This window comes from Topomyia yanbarensis, chromosome 2, assembly GCF_030247195.1.
Source record: "Topomyia yanbarensis strain Yona2022 chromosome 2, ASM3024719v1, whole genome shotgun sequence".
NCBI lineage: Eukaryota > Metazoa > Arthropoda > Insecta > Diptera > Culicidae > Topomyia > Topomyia yanbarensis.
The window spans coordinates 176,040,532-176,058,974 of record NC_080671.1 but is presented as its reverse complement, the minus strand read 5'-3'; the positions used below and the strand labels follow the sequence as shown (position 1 = coordinate 176,058,974).

Genomic DNA, 18,443 nt, shown 5'->3' with positions numbered 1-18,443 from the left:
TTCGTGAATTTTTTTCAAGGGTGGATGTCTTCGGCAAATTTGTAGGATATTATGTTTTAAATAACTTTGTCTCATTTTTGATGCGAAATTGTTGTTTTTTGTAAATTTGACCCAAAAATCAGTTTTTCGACTTTTCCATACCAACAACCTTAATTGATTAATTTAATATGTTCTACAAACTACAAATATTGACTTCACGTTATCAGTTTCTTCAACAAAAAGTTATATTTTTTTAATACCTGCAAGTTTGTGTAACATATTAAATTAATCAATTAGGCACGCAAAAGTCGAAAAATTGATTTTCGGGCCACATTTACAAAAAACAACAGTCTCACCTCAAAAAAGAGGTCTGATGTCTGTGGTACCTTAGGCAAAGTTATTAAAAACATAATATTCTACAACTTTGTCGGAGACATCAACCCTCTAAAAAAATTAAATAAAGCGATTTTTGCTCGGGTATTCTACTTTAGTCTAACCAAAAAGTATTCTATTTAAAAAGCTGTAGAAGCATATTGCGAACATATCCAACGAAGAAATGCTGGCTCCAAAATGGCATCTAAGGCCTCAAATAGGTTTTGTCCTACCTTTTTTGGATTGGTCCCACTGTGCCTGTCTACGTACCTGAATTCATTTGGCCGATTAGTCTCGAATTCGGAGCCTACTCTTCGGAGAAAACAGGAAATCGAAACTAGGCGACGTCGAATGAGTTTCCAAAATTTACTTTCTACTTGGCCGTCTACGGTCCAAATTGTGTTACAATACTTATATGGACTGAGACTTTTTCGGGCGGGATGTCAACTTATGAAGCTATAAAACCTACACTAGCTGAAAAATGCTTCCTGAAATGCTCGATTTGTTCCATGTTACCAATATTTCCTGAAGTTAGTCGCGTCATCCTGTCGAACACAGCAATTTGTAGCCAAACAAATGGGGGGTATAAAAACTCCTCCATTAAAATGACAAATTGACTCACCGAGTCTCACTTGTTGCGGCAGCAAGGGGCCTGGCGAGTAAACGCACACAAGCAAAGGCAATGTTGTGGCGGTGAGTGCGGCTTTTTCGCATTCGTATAAGTTGTCCTCCCGCATGCGGTGGCGGGACGGTGGCATTTCCACAACCACTCAATTTTCTCGCATCCTTCGTCAGCCATGCAGCCAGCCAGTTAGGCTGGCTGTGCTATCACCAATACTACCAGCGAGTGGGAAACACGCCATTTCTACGGTAAAAGCTGCCGATGGGTGGTGGATGGGTGGTTTATTGTGAAAGACGCCAGGTGTAAGATTTCAGTGGAAAACAACTACCCCACCCGGAAGAGAGAACGACTGCGAGTAAATTATAATCGATTTCATTTCCCAAGTCGTTCAGCTTCTGACTCCTGGAATCATCTCGAACAAAGAAGACGAGACCGAATTTTGTTTTCAATTTCATTTTATATCCTTTGGTAAGCACCGAGCGCCGAGCGGAATGGGAAGTGTTATGATTCTGCTGTTTTTCCTGGGCCATCGTTTTGCGATGTTCGGTTTCGTGTTGCATGCTGGGGCAGACCGTCGGGAGATATTTTATGGCGCCATTGCACGCAATCCTTACTCTTGAGCTCAATTCTATTTCATTTCCTTGTCCTTCGTTTTTTTTTCTTCTCTTCCCACCTTCGATACAACAGGTTCGGCCGGAATCGACGACAACAATGCGTGTCCTGGCGAAATTTATCGGCTACATCATCTCAAGGCCATTTAACTTCGATAGCTACAGGAACACGACGGTGGAGAATCGCCAAATCGAGCTTCGTAATGCGGTAAGTTACTCTTTTTATGTTTACCTGTTGGAAAATGGGACAAAGTTAATGCCATTAAACATTAAGCTAGTAACAGTAAACCTATTTCATATGATGGAAGGGGGAACTCGGAATGTTCCGCAGTGCTGACGTTTGTGCTGGCAATGGATTTTATGTACGTTCATGAAATATGACGTTGTTCTGAGCTCTCAGTTACAGTATATCAGTTACACGTAGGTGGATCAAAATTCTATTATGTTTTCAAATATAAAACATAAGTATACAACGAGTACAGTCCGACTTGATGACAATACGTGCAGATAACTTTCTCCTTGTCTCAATATGTACAGTGTACATTGTTCATCTCTCGCTTCGTGTTTATTCTCGTGTCGAGCGTTCCGTGCTTTTCGTCAAGGACATATTTTTGAATTAAATGTCTCCGCTGAATTCCTATATCAATATTTTATCAGATGTGCAGGATGATTGAAGGCGAGTTTTACTTATTCAAAGGGTTGGAGTAGAGATTATTTTTATTGGTTCCTGTTTTGATACCAATCGTTATTGAGTTGATATTGGTCTCACGCCAACTAAAAATATCAAATTGAAAGACTGTCCTCTTGACGATTGTGTTCGACAAGAAATTGGACTAATCATTCAATATAACTTTTTTAATTGCAACCGGGAAGAAGTTTTTTAAGGACCAAACTCTCAACCAACAAATATTATTTTACGAATAAATTTAATTTACAAGCTTCGTAGACTCGCAGAAATTTTTCAAGGGGAAGGTTCTGATTTTTCGTTCTTTTTAAAAGTAAGAAAATTTTGCGAGCTCTAGAAGATCGAGTCTTGTATACCAATCGACGAAGCTCAACAGATTGGGTAAATATTTGTTATCGAGAAGGAATCATCAACAGACACCGCTGTCTGCTGGCTCGTGGTAGTTTCGAATTAGTTTGTAGTAGTTAAGGTTACCGACTAAACCTAAACCTCTTATGTCTCGCTATCCTCATGCATCTGGAGCAACCGTCAGGTGTTACTTCAGCAGAGATTTTTCTCTTACTATTGTTCTGTGTTAATCGATCATGTTTTTATTCACAGCTGCTTTTCCTTGCTTGCTGTCCAACCTTTGCATAATATTGTAACAGGTCAGGTCTGCTGCAAATATCGACACCTGTTGACACAAGAACCGATCCGGAGGTGTTGACCATAAGAATTTATATCTCGAGTAGGAACGAGTAGCGCCAAGAAAGATGAGAAACACTGAGAAAGTGGTAGTCTCAGAGTTTCTCATCCTTCTTGGCGCTACTCGTTCGTAATTATCTGCCCTGGTGCTGAGAGTTTCTCGGCGGCGGTATTTCACTCTATATCTTTGTCCATTTTTGGGTATGATGCATCAGATAAAATGTAAATGTGCTATAGAAAAAATCTATGTTGTTTACGTTCGACGACTGCCAACCGTGTTTGGTTTCTTTCGGTCGAAAGGTCAAATAAATTGATTTTCCTAAGAAACTCTGTCGAGTTTATTACGCGTTTCCTTGAGCCCTCTGGAATCGTACCTGGTACATTCTAGCGTTATATCTAAGCCAACAAAAACACGCAGGACCTATCAGTTGCCCGATCGTAATTATGCCGTGACCAAGATGATTATTATCAGCCTTGTGGTATCCGGTGGTGGCTGAAATCTCTCGCAGTATTTTAGCAAAGAATGGACTCCCTGGGTTTCTGTTCTCCAACTCTTAAGAGGCAACTAACAACAGCTGTGCTGTCGAATGATGAGATAACATCGTACTCACAAATTTCCTATCTCGTGCCTTCACGAGAGTCTATCGATGACATTTGGTCGTTAGACCGGCATCGGCCATGTGCTATCAGCCTTCTGCCGTAGCATGGGAATGAGAGGGTGCCAACAGGCGGGCCTCAAAACTCGAATCGTAAAATTTATGCCCCAATCCAAAGTGTGATGCGACCTGTGCCGAGGAATGAATGGCGGGGGAGGCATAAACACTTCGAACCCCAACCTTAAGTAAAACTAGGACTGAGATCCAAATATTGACAAATACTTGGAACCTGTGGGGCACAAGGGCGCACCCGACAGTATTTTTGCCTTTACCCTGTCAAGCAGGGCTCTGACAGGGTTGACTTTCTTTCCCTAGCTATTCGTGGAACAAAACGGAAAACAACAAGAACACTGTTAACATGAATTTGGAGGAGATTGCAGCAATGGAGGTGGAAGAGGAGAAGGATTGCGTGGAAAGCAAACTTGGAGCGCTGCTGAATAGCGGTTCATTGGAGGAGGATGTGTCCTGCACTTCGTCCACTCTTAACTCAGAAAAAGACGAGGTTCGGACAGTGACCAGGCAGGACACAAACCAGTCCGGCGGAGCAACCAGTGGGTCGGAGGGCTCAGAGAAAAAAAACGAGAGTAACAGGAAGAACTGGTCACTTCAGCGGAGCGGCGAAGAAACGCTATGGGTGGCTGCTGAGAAACGGCTACAAACCCGCTGAAGCGCTGGACTTGGCAAAAATCCCAATAGGGAAGGCACCATCCAAGCGACAGCGTTCGACGGACATGGAGTCGCCGAACAATAATGGGTGCAGGAAGGAACCACAACCGAAAAAGATCAAGGGGCAGGATCCCAGACAGACACTAAAAACTGAGCAGCGCCCAAACTTCAACAAAATGGCCAAGTCGCACTCGATAGCCATAATTCCGGTGGGGTACCCTGCGAATACCCTCAGCCATGAACAGCTGAATGCTACTCGATGCGCGCTGATCAATAGCGTCATGGAGCAGAGCTCAAACAATCCGAGACCCCAGTTTAGGAAGTGCACCTACAAACAAGGGTATCGCGAAATCGCCTTTGTAGACAAAGATAGAACTAAGTGGCTGCAGTATGCAGGGCCGGCGGAAAGCGTGGGTAGTATGGGTAGTACTACCCACTCGAAAATAACCAAGTGGGTAATTACCCACTCGAAATTTTGAACCATTTCGAAAAAATTAGATGTGCAACGCATGTATCCCGCACTACACACATTTGAAAAGATCGATGTACCACAGTTCCATTTGCATAAACGAACGAGATTTAATGTGAATGTAATGTAAGCGTGTCCATTGCGCAATGGGGAAAATTCCTTACTAATGGACCCCTCACCCTATGCTTTCTACCCACTCGGGCGTAAAGTGTTTCGCCGCCCCTGGCAGTATGCCACAGCTGCGATCAAGCCATGGGAAGGCGCTTCATTGGAAGCCGATGAAGCGTCGTAGATTCCAATACAAGCGCTTTACATCGGGTATTGCACATAATGCTGGAGGGTCGTAAAGAGAACTACGGTCCTCAAATCTACCGCTCCTGTTGGCGGTAGATGAGGCTTCAGTGAAACCAACACAACCAGTTGAACTACGTATTCAGAAAGGCTAGAATGCGCCTGTTGCAGGGGGGCCCGGCCTTCGCCGAACGTGGAAGTTCTAGTAAAAGCTACTGTGGATGACCCAACATGGAGCACCTCACGAAGGACTTCTGGTCAGTGCATCGGCGGCAGCCCGTCTCACTAGCAACACACAAAAGTACCCTACCGTACTTGCGGCTCACGAACTTAAACTCAAGGAGAGGATCGAAAACCTCCTGTAGGCGAAGGTGCGCAAACGGCAAGCGCCGATGCAATCACTGGACCAGAAAAGGCCAATGGAACGTAGAACAGCACACAGCTTGTGACTAGCCGTCGGTACAAAAAAGAGAAGCATTGGCCCCAAAAATCGAAGGCAAAGAAACACCGAAAAAATGAGCAGCATTCGCTGCATTCAAGTGAACTTCCACCATGCAAAAGGTGCCATATTTAAGCGTTCTTGACCGGAGATTCACCAAAGAGCGACTAGGCATCGCTCTTCTACAGAAGCCATGGGCAATTAAGCACAAAATATTTGGCTTATATTCCTCTACTTACAAGATAGCCAATTCCAAGAGTTTTGATAAACAGAGCAGTTAAGTAAGCTCTAGCCAATTACAGGATTCATTCAACGAGACGATGTTGCAATAACAGTGGAGCCCCCGACGGCTATGGGAAAGTGTAAATTGTGATCGCAGCTGCCTACTTCCCTTGCGATGCGGATACAGCACCACCTTCTGAAATCGATGCCCTCATAAAGTATTGCAGAAGCATAAACAAGCCTTTTATCATTGGATATGATGCCAATGCACATTACACAATATGGGTAGCAAGGATATAAATACCAGAGGTGAGCACCTACTAGAATACCTGTCGTCAAATAATTTTAATGTATGTAACAAGGGAGTTGTACCTATATTTATTACCGTAGTTAGAAGCGAAGTACTGGACCTCCGTTATCGATCGGGACTAGCTGAAGTTGCACAGGGAATCAGTAGATAATTATGCTTGGGAGTAGCGAAACATCTTTCAATGTGCAACTCCTGGTAATCCTAAAGTGTTTATTGATCAATACCGGCGCCAAATGGCCTACACACTCAATTTCGTTCGGCAATTTCCCAATAGCCATGTAGTCAGCAAATTTAGAAACTGATATCTCAGTGAGATTTGTTTGCTGTTTTTTGTAAAATATTTTCCGAGTTTCAGCTATGAAATGTCACTTTTATTGATATCTCAATTGTTTACTGAGATCTCAGCTGTTGAGATTTCGGCAAAAGATGCGAAAAAAACTGAGATTCGGCAGAAAAAATTAAATGTGTAGAGCAATTGAAAAAAGGCGATGGCTCTCTCCCAATTGGCAACAGTGAAACATTGGATGTTCTAATGAACACCCACTTTCCTGGGTCGGTTGCGAAAGACGAGAATTCGACAGATCAGAATTGTGATAGACTCCGTCCCACAGTGGTCGGAAACGCCAAAAACGTGAACTTAATTCACTAGAGGCCAAACCATCGAATATATTCACAGGTTGTCTTTGGAGGAATTGTTCGTATGAATATTCCCCACAATCTGATAACAAGTGAAATTAGGCATGGCTTACTATGATCGAACTAAAAAAATAACTTTTTATCCTGACGAGGTAGAAAGTTGGTGTCAAAGTTTTAGAAAAAAATTCGTAAAATTTAGTAATTAATGGTATGACATCCTTTTGTAAGCATTAAATTCATTATGACATGTCTAACTGGGTATATATCAGTTTAGGATCTCCAATGATATTAAAAACTTCACATTTTTGCTTCCACGCTTATAAAATCTGAAATATTCAGATATATGTGAAAATAATGCTTGTAATTGAATATCAAACCAAGAATTTCAAAAATTGTGGCAAAAAAACTTAAAAAATTTTTTTTTGCTGATTTTTGTATGGAAAAGGTCAAAAAACAAGATAAAGTAAACTTACCCTATTCATAGGGTTCTAGAGTGCCACGCACCAAACCTTTTTACCTTCATTGTGCATAGTTGAGACAGTGAAAAAAGTGCCTGTTCGTGCATTTTGGTTTGCACCTTTCTTTCTTATACATAGTTGAAGTCGGTGTGAAAAAATGTAAAAGTCTTCAATAATTTTTAAACGAATGAGTATTTTTACATGCAGTTTCGGCAATATTATGTAGTTTTGATACCTACACATTTGTCTAGAACATAGTTTGCACGAAAAGTCGCAATGAAAAGAGTTATATTTAAAAAAACTAGATTTAAGGGGGTTGCCTTAGAAAACGCCTTATAAATCGATAACCTTTAGTTCTACAAGCTCAAGTTCTTCAACATAATTCTTCACTAGGAGCATTTCTAAAACTTTGTCCAAGACACCAACTTTCTACCTCGTCAGGATAAAAAGTTAATTCTTTTAGTTCGATCATAGTAAGCCATGCCTAATTTCAATTGTTATCAGATTGTGGGGAATATTCATACGAACAATTCCTCCAAAGACACCCCGTGAATATATTCGATGGTTTGGCCTCTAGTGAATTAAGTTCACGTTTTTGGCGTTTCCGACCACTGTGCGTCCTAACTAGGATTCGTAGTACCGACCCATTTTAAAGAGAACTGGTATTGCGGTACTGAAGCACTGAGTACCGGTAGTACCGATAAAATACCGGTACTGTAATATTTTTTCGAAAAGTCCGAGAAACGCGTTTAAGTGAAATTGAATACTCAAACTAATAGTGCTATTTTCAGATCATGGTGTTTTTCTGATCAAAAAAGCATGTTTATTGTTTGTAATTGCGTCGGAATGATATGTCTGATTTCAGTAGAAGATATTTTTTATACGGCGCCATCTTTTATTTCGAGAATTAGGCCCCTTTGAAATCAATAACTGCTAAGCTGTGCCATTTTGGATTTCAAAAGATAGTAAATGCAGAAAATCATATTATCAACAGAAAATCAAAGCTAGAACGACAGTAAAACCAAGCGGGTTGTTTGCATCTCCTCTCGACATTATCGCTTTGCTGTAAATTGGCTTAAACCTTAACGCAGCTCCTTATTTTCCTGTACACTTGAGTTTTGCTGACACCTTTCCATTCCGATCACCAAAAAAATATAAATCGCTCCAGTCGAAGCAGGTCACCAACTCTAACATTTTTAGTTACTAAATCGGTGTTCGTTCTTTTATAGATAAATATTTGTGCAAATATAGGTGTCACTTAGACCAGACTTATTACGCGTCACATAGTGAATAGTGGAAATCAATCAGAATATCGCTAATAAACAAAATTAATACTATTTTTACGTCACTTACGCTACAAGTGGATGCTTTAAAATTGAATAAAAGATCGTTGAAATTTTATTTCGACCGAATAGCGCAGGAATCGAAATATACCGTTCAGTGCAACAGAAGTTAGTAATGTTTAACTTCTAGAATTTTTATGATGATGGCCCCACCTTATTCCCGCACAAAGGCGTAAGCTGAATAATTTATTTGGAAGATAATCATTATAATTAAAAGCCATCTTGCAGACTGATGTTTTGTAATGGGTTCCTATAGGTTAGCACATATTTTTCATAATAATGTTTATATGGTACCGAAAATACTGATTCTGGTATTTTTCAGTACCGGTATTACGATATCAACAATGGGACGGTATTCACGGGATTTCCGGATCCGTTATTACCGGTACCACAACCCTAATCTTAACAGGAATTATGAGGCATCACAGAAACTGCCCTGTCGGATTTTCACACCATCTCTAATTAAATGGGTTATCAACACCTTCGAACCCTACAAATCCCTCTGCCCTGATAACATTCTTCCAATAATTCTACAAAAATCGGCAAATATAATTCTTCCGGATCTACTAAACATCCTGAGATCCAGTCTTAAGCTTGAGCACACACCTATGAGCTGGAGAGAAGTTAGGGTAATATTTATTCCAAAAATAGGTAAAAAATACTTGACACTATCCAAGGTCTTTAGACCTATTAATTTGACATCAACACTTCTGAAACTGATGGAAAAACTGCTGGACCACTATATTCGAACGTCGCTAGTGGTGGACGATCTTCTCAATGATCTAACTGAAATGGGTTCGAAATTATTGGATATGCAGATGACATTGTCCTAATTGTGAGGGGAAAACATAAATCTGTGCTAAGTGATCGGATTCAATTAGCCTTGAAATTCATTATGACATGGTGTTTCAAAGAGGGACTCGACGTGGACTCTGCAAAAACGGCAATTGTACCGTTTTTGAATAGAAAAAAACTAATGTTGGTTTCGCCAACTCTCAGTGAAACTACAATCAACTACGCAGAAGAAACGAAACATCTAGGTGTTAACCAAGACAAAAAACTGAATTGAAACTCGCACTTGACATGCGCCGTCAATAAAGCAACAACAGCACTGTGGGTGTGCAGTAAACTCTTCGGGAAAACTTGGGGTCTCAAACCGAGTTTGGCTTACCGATCCTACACAACCATCGCCAGATCACGATTAACATATTCCTCTATCTTATGACGCCTCACGAGATATTGCATACCTGTCCCAAAAGGTTCCTCATCAACATTAATAATGTACTACCCGGTTGGGGCTACACATGTGGGCAAACAAACAACTCGCTTCCAACTACATTGGATTCGGGCAATTTGTAACATGCAGACATGGGAAACCACAAAGGATAACCTGAATAGTGCTCCCAGTGGCAAAGTTTTCCCTAACAAAAAAACTGATAGTAAGTTGGTGTCAGTTACTGACGAGTAGAACACGAATAATTAAAATCCAACTTTTCAAAGTAATGCCTTATGCGCAAATTGGTTAATCTATTTGTTTTCCTTTAGGAAAAACAAAGCTTGCATATTTTTAGTTTTTTAGTCAATCAATACTTGCAAAAGAAAAGGAATTTCTTTTCATATTTCTAGGTTTGCATTGAAGTGCTTAAAATTACCTTTAATTTGATGTCAATATAATGAAAATCGATCAAGCAATCCGGGACGCCAACTGAAAAAAATGGCAACTTTGCGCATTAATATCCCACAAATGAACGAATATATTTTAACGATAAAAACTACAAGGGACAGCCCTATGGGGTTGCACGAATTGTAGACGTAGGACTATACTACTTAATGTAAAATATTTATTGTTTTAGTACATTTAGAGTAATAATAGCTCAAATATATTTCTTACGTATAGTTTAAGCACAACCAATCAACATCGAATGTTCAACATTGAACCAAACTTTCTTGGTATCAGGTAATTTCATTTGTAGTAGGTGGTCAAACCCGATTAAACTTATTTGGGAAGATCTAAAGAAAGAAGACAGAAAACCGTGACCGAACTAATATCTGAAACTATATATTTACAGCACAAGATCAGATTTTAAGAACTTTTCGATTGTGTGTGGTAAAAAACCCAGTGTGGTGAAGAAAAATCAAATTTTAGACAATATAATCACATTTCATGTACCTATACAAATGTAGCGAATGAGGTGGTCTTAATCATATATCGAAACTATAAATATACAAGAATCGAAATAATATCTCAGCTACACTGGGTGTGAAAACACACAGCGCATTGGTCTGCTCCTCCTTCCGCTCAACAGGCAACTGAGCTTGTCCGGCCAAATCCGTTCTTTATATAGTCGATGATGACGCCATTCATAGAAGCGTAGCGCGCTAGGTACACAAATCTATCGTGCCGGACTTGGGAAGCGCTATCTTCTGTGTTTAAATGCGCGATAAATTTGACTAGGTTGCACATTATTTAAATTTTTAATGACATGATATACAAAATCTTTGGGTTTATCTATTGGAATCTATTCTTAGAAGTATTGCTGAAAATTTATCGTGAGATGGCTGAATTATATGCGTTTAAAATTTTCGTTACATACCATTTTTGTAGAATTTTCAAAGTGCACCCACGTATCGAAAACAAAGACGTAGTCCTGCGTCTAAAACAAAATTTTACATATTTATAATAGTCTTCAAAATAAAAAAAAGTTTAACATTGAAAGTTTTTTTTGCACCACGCTCAAAGATTCAGTATGATTTTGACCGGTTATATAGTAATTCCCCCTTAACGCAAAATTAAAATACGTGACGCAGATTAAGGGTTGACATAATTTTGTTACAACCCGCTGATCGGGCACCGTTCGAGAAGTTTTACTGTGAAAGTTGTGTAAACTTTTAACCTAGTGATTTGAGAAAATCATTTTAGTCGTACCCTTCCTACTAAATTCTGGATCGTAATCCATTCTGCTGACAGGTCGTTTGGGTTTAGAATGCCATTTATTAAAAGGGAACAGCTAAACGATAATTCCAGCAGATGCCTGTTATTGACCGCAAGTCCGTACACCATAGATCTTGTAACATTTCCAGTTTAATTAACTTTCGGAAAAGTTGCAACAATTTCTCCAACACTGGCTCTTAATCCACCCCTTTTCTCTTCGTTAAATAAACCTTTATTACGTATACGAACAGACATTCCCGCTCTCCCGCACCGCATTCCTTGTGCTCAAATTGAATTCTTTGTCCTGCTGGAAGCTACCGAAATACCCCGGAAAAAAGGAAAATGGCTCAGCGACTGGTTGACCAGTTGATACAAAAAAGTACTCCGTTACATCTAGGAGCCACCGCACACCCGATTGAAGTTACGAATCCCGAAGAACTTCCAGCCAGACGAGATAGTCTGATGCAGCAGCATAGAGAAGGCTCTCCCCCTGACAACTGGCATGTACAAAACTTACCCACAGTAACGTATACAGACTTCCGTGTTTCCCGTCGATTCTCACCGTCTGTTCGCTCCTACCAACCTGGGCGGAAAACGATTTTCGGTATGAGATTGTCAGCTTGTCTGCACCGCGTCAGACGTCTACACATACACACACACGTGGAAAAAGGAAGTGTCGGGGGTAAATAATAATAATGCAATTTTCTCATCCCAGCTTCCAACCACGCAGAGTTTTGCAACTCGCACAAATCGTCGTTCGCCGCCAGCAGGAGGGAGCGGAAAATCGAGCTTACCCACACTAGGATATCCTCGTGAGTTCCAGTGTCATTCGATGATGGTTCTCATCGCGGATTTCCGGTTCGGTCAATCTTGATTTGCAATTTGATAGCATTGTTTCTAGTTAAATACAGATTGAGCTGCAGAATTTTTACGATAATTTTTCTACCCACCCATCAGGAATTTACTGATGGAGTGACCCAACCATGATGCGACAGTCCGGAAAATATAGATACCGATCATCGAAAGCGAAATTCAACGCACATGGCAACAGATTTGAAGTACGCTCACAAACACAGACAACCTGTATAGAACCGGAAGCACAAACACCAACAATAACCACGCTGATTGTGCCGGAGATCGACGAGAGATCCTGGTGAACACAAAGAGCTTTTGAGTGGAGGCGTCGCGTTTTCTCTCGCTCACCCGGGTTTTCTCCAACCTTGAAAGAGGGAAAACGCTTCCATTGTACACGCTTGTTGCGCATAATCGAAATTCAATATTGATGTGGAAACTTTCCCAACCCTGGCTCGATCCCCTCGCAACCACACTTCTTGGTCCGGCTCTTTCTCGTTGCTAGCAATTAGACAGGGAAAACAGGCAGAAATCATTGGAGCTCAGCGACGGTTCTTTGTGTTCAGATTCCGGTTTTGCCGGGCTCTGGATCGAGCTCTCGTGCTCTTTGTCGTCTGAGACGATTTCTGTTGCTTTTTTGATCTTCCGGGTACGGGTACGTAGTTTTGTGTGGCAGGAGGACTGCATGGTTTGCTTAGTGACAATGTAGTACCTCCAGGTGGGATTGTGTGAGTGCGGTCGGTACCTGAGCTCCGGGTAGAGCAAGTGAGCATTAGTATACTGTCAACATTGATTGTCTGTTTGAGACGTATCGTGATGGGGTGGTTGTTTTTTCTGGGAAAAAATGGGATTAGGAATTACCGAGCAAATATTAGATGTACTTTACAATTAGTTGCAACTTTCTTTGAAATTAGAATTAGGGGAACCTTAATGGAAGGGGATATAAAATGTAACACGTCCATAATCACATTTTTATAGCATCACAATGCTAAACCCAATATTATGCACATTAACCTTTGACTCTTCATTGCAATAATCATTTTAAATATAGTTGAATGTAGATTGTAGTTATCTGAATATAGAGGTTTACATTATAGAGGATTATAGAGGTTTCTTGGCGAAGGGAAAAAACTGACCTAACTTTAAAAAATATCTTCTCAAGATGGTATATTTATGTCTCAAACAACTGAACACTTTAAATGAAAACCAAATACAGTGTGTTTTTAAATCAAATTGATGGTATATGTTTTATTATATTCATTTCAAATGGTTGCAAACCTTTGTCCCGAGTCCGATTCAACGTCGAATCTGTGTACTTTTTCTGTGCTATTATATGATTTAGATGGAGGATAAAGTTAATTTGGTAAAAAAACACTAAAAATGTTATAACGATACAGAAAATTTTAGTATGTTCATTCAATTCCCATATAATATTGCAATAATTAAGCAATATATTTTTTAAATTTCCATTGTAAAGTACTAAACATAGAACGAAAGACAGTGAATCTCCGGACGCACCTTGAAAAAAAAAACACTTTTAATCCACCTTACAGTGTGATGAGACATTTCTTATAACTCTTATCACTCTCTTCGGATATTATAACGTTTGAGAACATTTAGAACATGATGCTTCGCGATGTTTTTGATAACACATACTAAATGGGATAGTGGCAGGACTCAGAGAATCGCTCAAATCAGCATAGGACAACATCAGTGCTAGAAATCTCGAACCAAATCAATGGGAAAGCGAAAAAATAGCCCATAAAATAGACATACCAACGCATTATTGTTAATGCTCTGTTAATAAAATATCTAAATTGTGGTGGGAACCTGAATTTTCCTAACTGATAAAATCGGGGTTTCAATGTATTATAATAGATATTCAGCATTCGAAGAAGTTTCTTGTGAACGAGTGTAGAACGACTTTGTTTCTACTTACTTGAAGTCAGCGGCGTAACCAGAAATTCAGTTTGGTGGGGGTTTGGTGAAAATCGATCATGCTGTCCAAACGGCATAATTCCGAAACCGTAATTTTTTAAGTTTTAAAATTATGCAGAATTAATTTTTCAGTAAATAGTAACAGAGTTCGTGTCTTCAGCGAATTTGTTGAGATTTTATTGTGGTCATGAATATTAACCTGAGAAAATTCACCATAAATACTTCTTGAACGATATACCGTCAAAATTATTTTATCAAATGATGCGCTGTTTAACGTTTGTAAAACTCATCGAAGATACTAAACCTCCGAAATTGGCGGTTTCAAAATGATGCTATCTTGACCTTAAATTACCTTACATACAACAAAAATCAAATGCTCATCAAAATCGATCAGAACTTGCTAAAGTCGAATGGAAATCGTCATTTTTCATAAATTTCTCTCTACATTCGGAAAGTGTTATCCTCGTTATTAATCATATTACGTTTTCGTTTCAACTCGACGCATTCCCAAAATAAAAACCTGTTTTAATCCACCTAGTGGTGCAATTGTGCTTGTCTCATTTGTCCAGACTACGATTCCATGGCTGGTTATGTTCAATACAATGGTGGAAATGAATATTACATGTTCAGTACGATTTGCACATACATACAACGGATCGACAGTCACGATCTTGAGATACTATGTGATACTGAAACATCACTTGAAACCAGCGGCGGATCATGGAGAAAGATCCGGGAGGTCCAGGTCCTGCCGAAAATTTTCAACTTGTTAAGAAATTTTAAATTAGTTTTAATTTTAAAGCAGCAACCTCTCACTGCATGCTCCCTCCGGGTCGGTATGATTGACGATTTTTAGAGTGATTGCATAACCTTTCTATATGAGAAAGGCAAAAATGTACCAAAGTCCAAAAAAGTCAATTTTTGTCAAACATCTCAATGTTTCATGCATTTTAAAGTCATTTGGCATCAAAAATACAAATTTGATTTTGAAAATTTTTCATTTCAGTTTATATGGGAATTTCCTGTATGATTGCACTCTTCAACTCGTAACTCCGGAACCGGAAGTCCAATCAATAAAAATTTCAATAGCAGCCGATGGGAAGGTTGTACCTTTCATTTGAGATTAACTTTGTGCAAATCGGTCCAGCCATCTCTGAGAAACCGTGGTCACATTTTTTCCACATACACACAGACATTTTCCGATCTCAACGAACTCAGTCGATTGGCATATGACACTCGGCCCTCCGGGTCGGGATTAGATTGACGAATTTTAGAGTGAATGAGAAAGGCAAAAACATTTTTAGCAAATGTTGAAAGTTATGCATTTTTTTTTGGTGTGCAGTTCTATGTTTCATAGAGATTAAATCAATTTTAACTTCGCTTCCTATTAAATAAAGACCCTTATTACAGTACATCTCTACAAAAACGAGCTCAATTTGAAAATAAATCTGAGGATTATGATTGATTACAAAACCCTGGAATTTTCTATTGGAATGTTTTCAGGCAGGAATTTGATATTGATGCTATTAGACATCTGTGAAATCAAGACAAATAGATCAGTTACATATCAGGACCCCATTCCGACAATTTATCAAAAGTCCTCATGATGTTTACAACAACAGGTTATCAATCTACGGATCAGATAATTGTTATTGTAATATTGAATTAAATCAGTCTGCATCAATAAATTTTCAACTTCAATCCAATATTTTTTTTGGGTGGGGGTTGTATGGTGTTAAACCCCAAATCCTTCTCTTGGCTACGCCGTTGCATGGAGTTATTTATTTCGCTTTTCATTTTCCGATATGTTTCAGATCGATCCGATGGTCATAAGTTAGAAAAATTGCAGTCAGAAGACTACACTGATAAGCTATCAAGTTCCTTCCAGACAACTTGGAAGTGTTCGGTGATTATTTCTAGCGGTTGTAGATAGAAAAATGAAATACAAAATTCGTTTTATCGAAATGATGTTTGGCTTATTTCAATGGATTATTACTATATTGAACAATTATTAGGCGACAAAGAGTAATCCACAAACAACAAGCCATAACTTTTAAAGTATTCAAAATAGATATTTGAAGTCTCCAGTAAAGTTATTCGCAAAAGTAAGAGCTACAAATTTGCTGAAGGCATCATTTCGATATAATCACTTCCACGAAAATTTGTGAAAATATCTCAATCATAGGGGGATTAACCAGCAAAAGCACAATACCAAAAGAAAGGGCATATTGCCTCCATTAAATTCTCCGAAGATACTATTGACCTAAAATAAGCCGTTCTGGCGTTAATAATAGATTACATGTTTTTGGTCATATTTTTGGCAATGGGAAATGATAAAAATCTTTTGTCCGCATTTAATTATAAATATCTCTTTTGATAAAAGTCCGACTTCGACAATCTATAGCTTGTTCGAAAGGTATTCGTTAAAGCTGTCTAAAACATATAAATTGTTAATCTATATTGTCAATTTCGGCAGATAAATAAAAAAAAACTGCAAAAAACGCCTTTTTTACGCATTCAAACATTCATATCTTGGAAACTAAACATCAGAATCAAAAACAAATTAATAGCGTTCTTACTGTTTTTTAGTTCTTTCATTTAAATTTGGTTTGGATAAGATTGGCTCAGCCATTGCTGAGAAACACGAATGAGAATTTGTCCGTTACATACACACGTACACAGACACACACACAGACATTGTTCCAAATCGTCGAGCTGAGTCGATTGGTATATAAGACTCGGCCCTCCGGGCCTCGGAAAAAGTCTTGAAAGTTTGAGCGAATTCCATACATTTCTTTTATAAGAAATATAAAACTTGTTTTAGTGTGTACATCATACATCAAAATCTACTGGACCAGTCGGTTTCAAATTTATCCACATAATTCCTCAATAGACCGGCAAAAATTTTGACCTTTTTTGGAACACCGCTAAATCAACTGGTAGCTGGCTCCACAAACCATATGCAAAATATGAGCTTATTTCGATAAATTCTCAAAATTCAATAAAATATCCCATAGTAACTACGCATACCTAAAATTTTAAGGTAACTTAGTTTATTCTTCAGCAATTGTTGAAGGTTGCTTATTGATCACTGGACAAAGCTATTCCATTTTAAAGGTCAACAGAGTTTTTGAAAATCTTCTATACTAAGCATGTGCGAGAAAGAGAGGCAACACGTAAATTTATATGAAAATATCCTTTTACTTTAAAATTGTAATTTGCAGTCTTCGGCAATGTTGATTCTTACATCCAAAACTATGTATCTGTAGAATTTGGGATGCACAGGATCATTCTGGGATTTTTTACTCAACTTTTTGTCTGTATTGCCAATTTTTCATATATTTTAACATACAAACTGCAAAATTATTGGGAGTAAACCAGAAACAAACGCTCCGACTCATATTTGGTATTCGAAATATGAACCCAATCGCGTTTCGATGGAGCGGTGTTCCAACAAAAGGTCAATTATGTTACAGGTCTACTCCCCATGTAACGATGGTAGCTTTTTCTTTTTTTCGATTTTTTAAATTTTGAAACTTGTTAATAACCAAGAATAGAACCACTGGGAACCTGCTCCAATGTCGTAAGAGGCGACTAACAATATGTTAGGAGTTCCTAGCTCAAGATATTGATCCGTACCGAAGACTTAACCTGGACGGACCTCAAAGTTTTGCATCATAACCTTTATCCATTCTATATTGAATGAATCATTGACATATAGTCACCTTTTTCTGATACGCTATTCCCGATTGTGTACAAACGTTTTAGGTTTCTTCTGGCGGTTGTACAATAGCCGTAAAGTATGACGTCTAATTCTACACTAAGTAACAGCATATATTAATTTGCCGCCACTTCCATGCCAAGGTATAACTTTCAAAGCTTTGGTTTGAAATCCGTAATTAAAAAGCAAACTTTCAAGTAGGAAATGATGATGAAGCTTTCGAATTACACAAAAAGTTTTTTGTGTATCATACGATCTGTAGATGTGTCAAAATGAGCCAGTTTTTTGTTAAATCTGGAACCGTCTACCGACAAGTCTAGATTGACGAATACCTCCAAAAGTGACTTCTTGAGGTCTCATGATGGTCTGACACTAGTTTTGTACTACTTCTGCTTTCCTAAACAGTGGTAAACACACACACTCCTGGTCCTTTCTTCAAAATCATCCAGTGCAGTTCTCCCCGTCACTTTTTCGAGTTTGAACCGCTCATATGGTAGTCGGTCTTTGCCAGTATTGCTCTTCTCCCATCCATTCTTCTTCTGGGCCGCCGATGGATC

General features: G+C 39.0%; 1 protein-coding gene across 2 annotated transcripts in view; it reads left to right on the top strand.

Moving 5' to 3' along the window:
* Positions 1 to 18,443, top strand: part of LOC131682206 (protein disks lost) — a 763,875-nt gene that overhangs the window by 700,425 nt on the left and 45,007 nt on the right. Inside the window, exon 8 of one of the 2 annotated variants that reach the window (XM_058963526.1) lies at positions 1,661 to 1,792. The exons of the other annotated variant lie outside the window; for it this stretch is intronic. Coding sequence (XP_058819509.1) covers positions 1,661 to 1,792 — 132 coding nt within the window. The remainder of the gene's footprint in view (positions 1 to 1,660; positions 1,793 to 18,443) is intronic. 2 annotated transcript variants of the gene reach the window in all.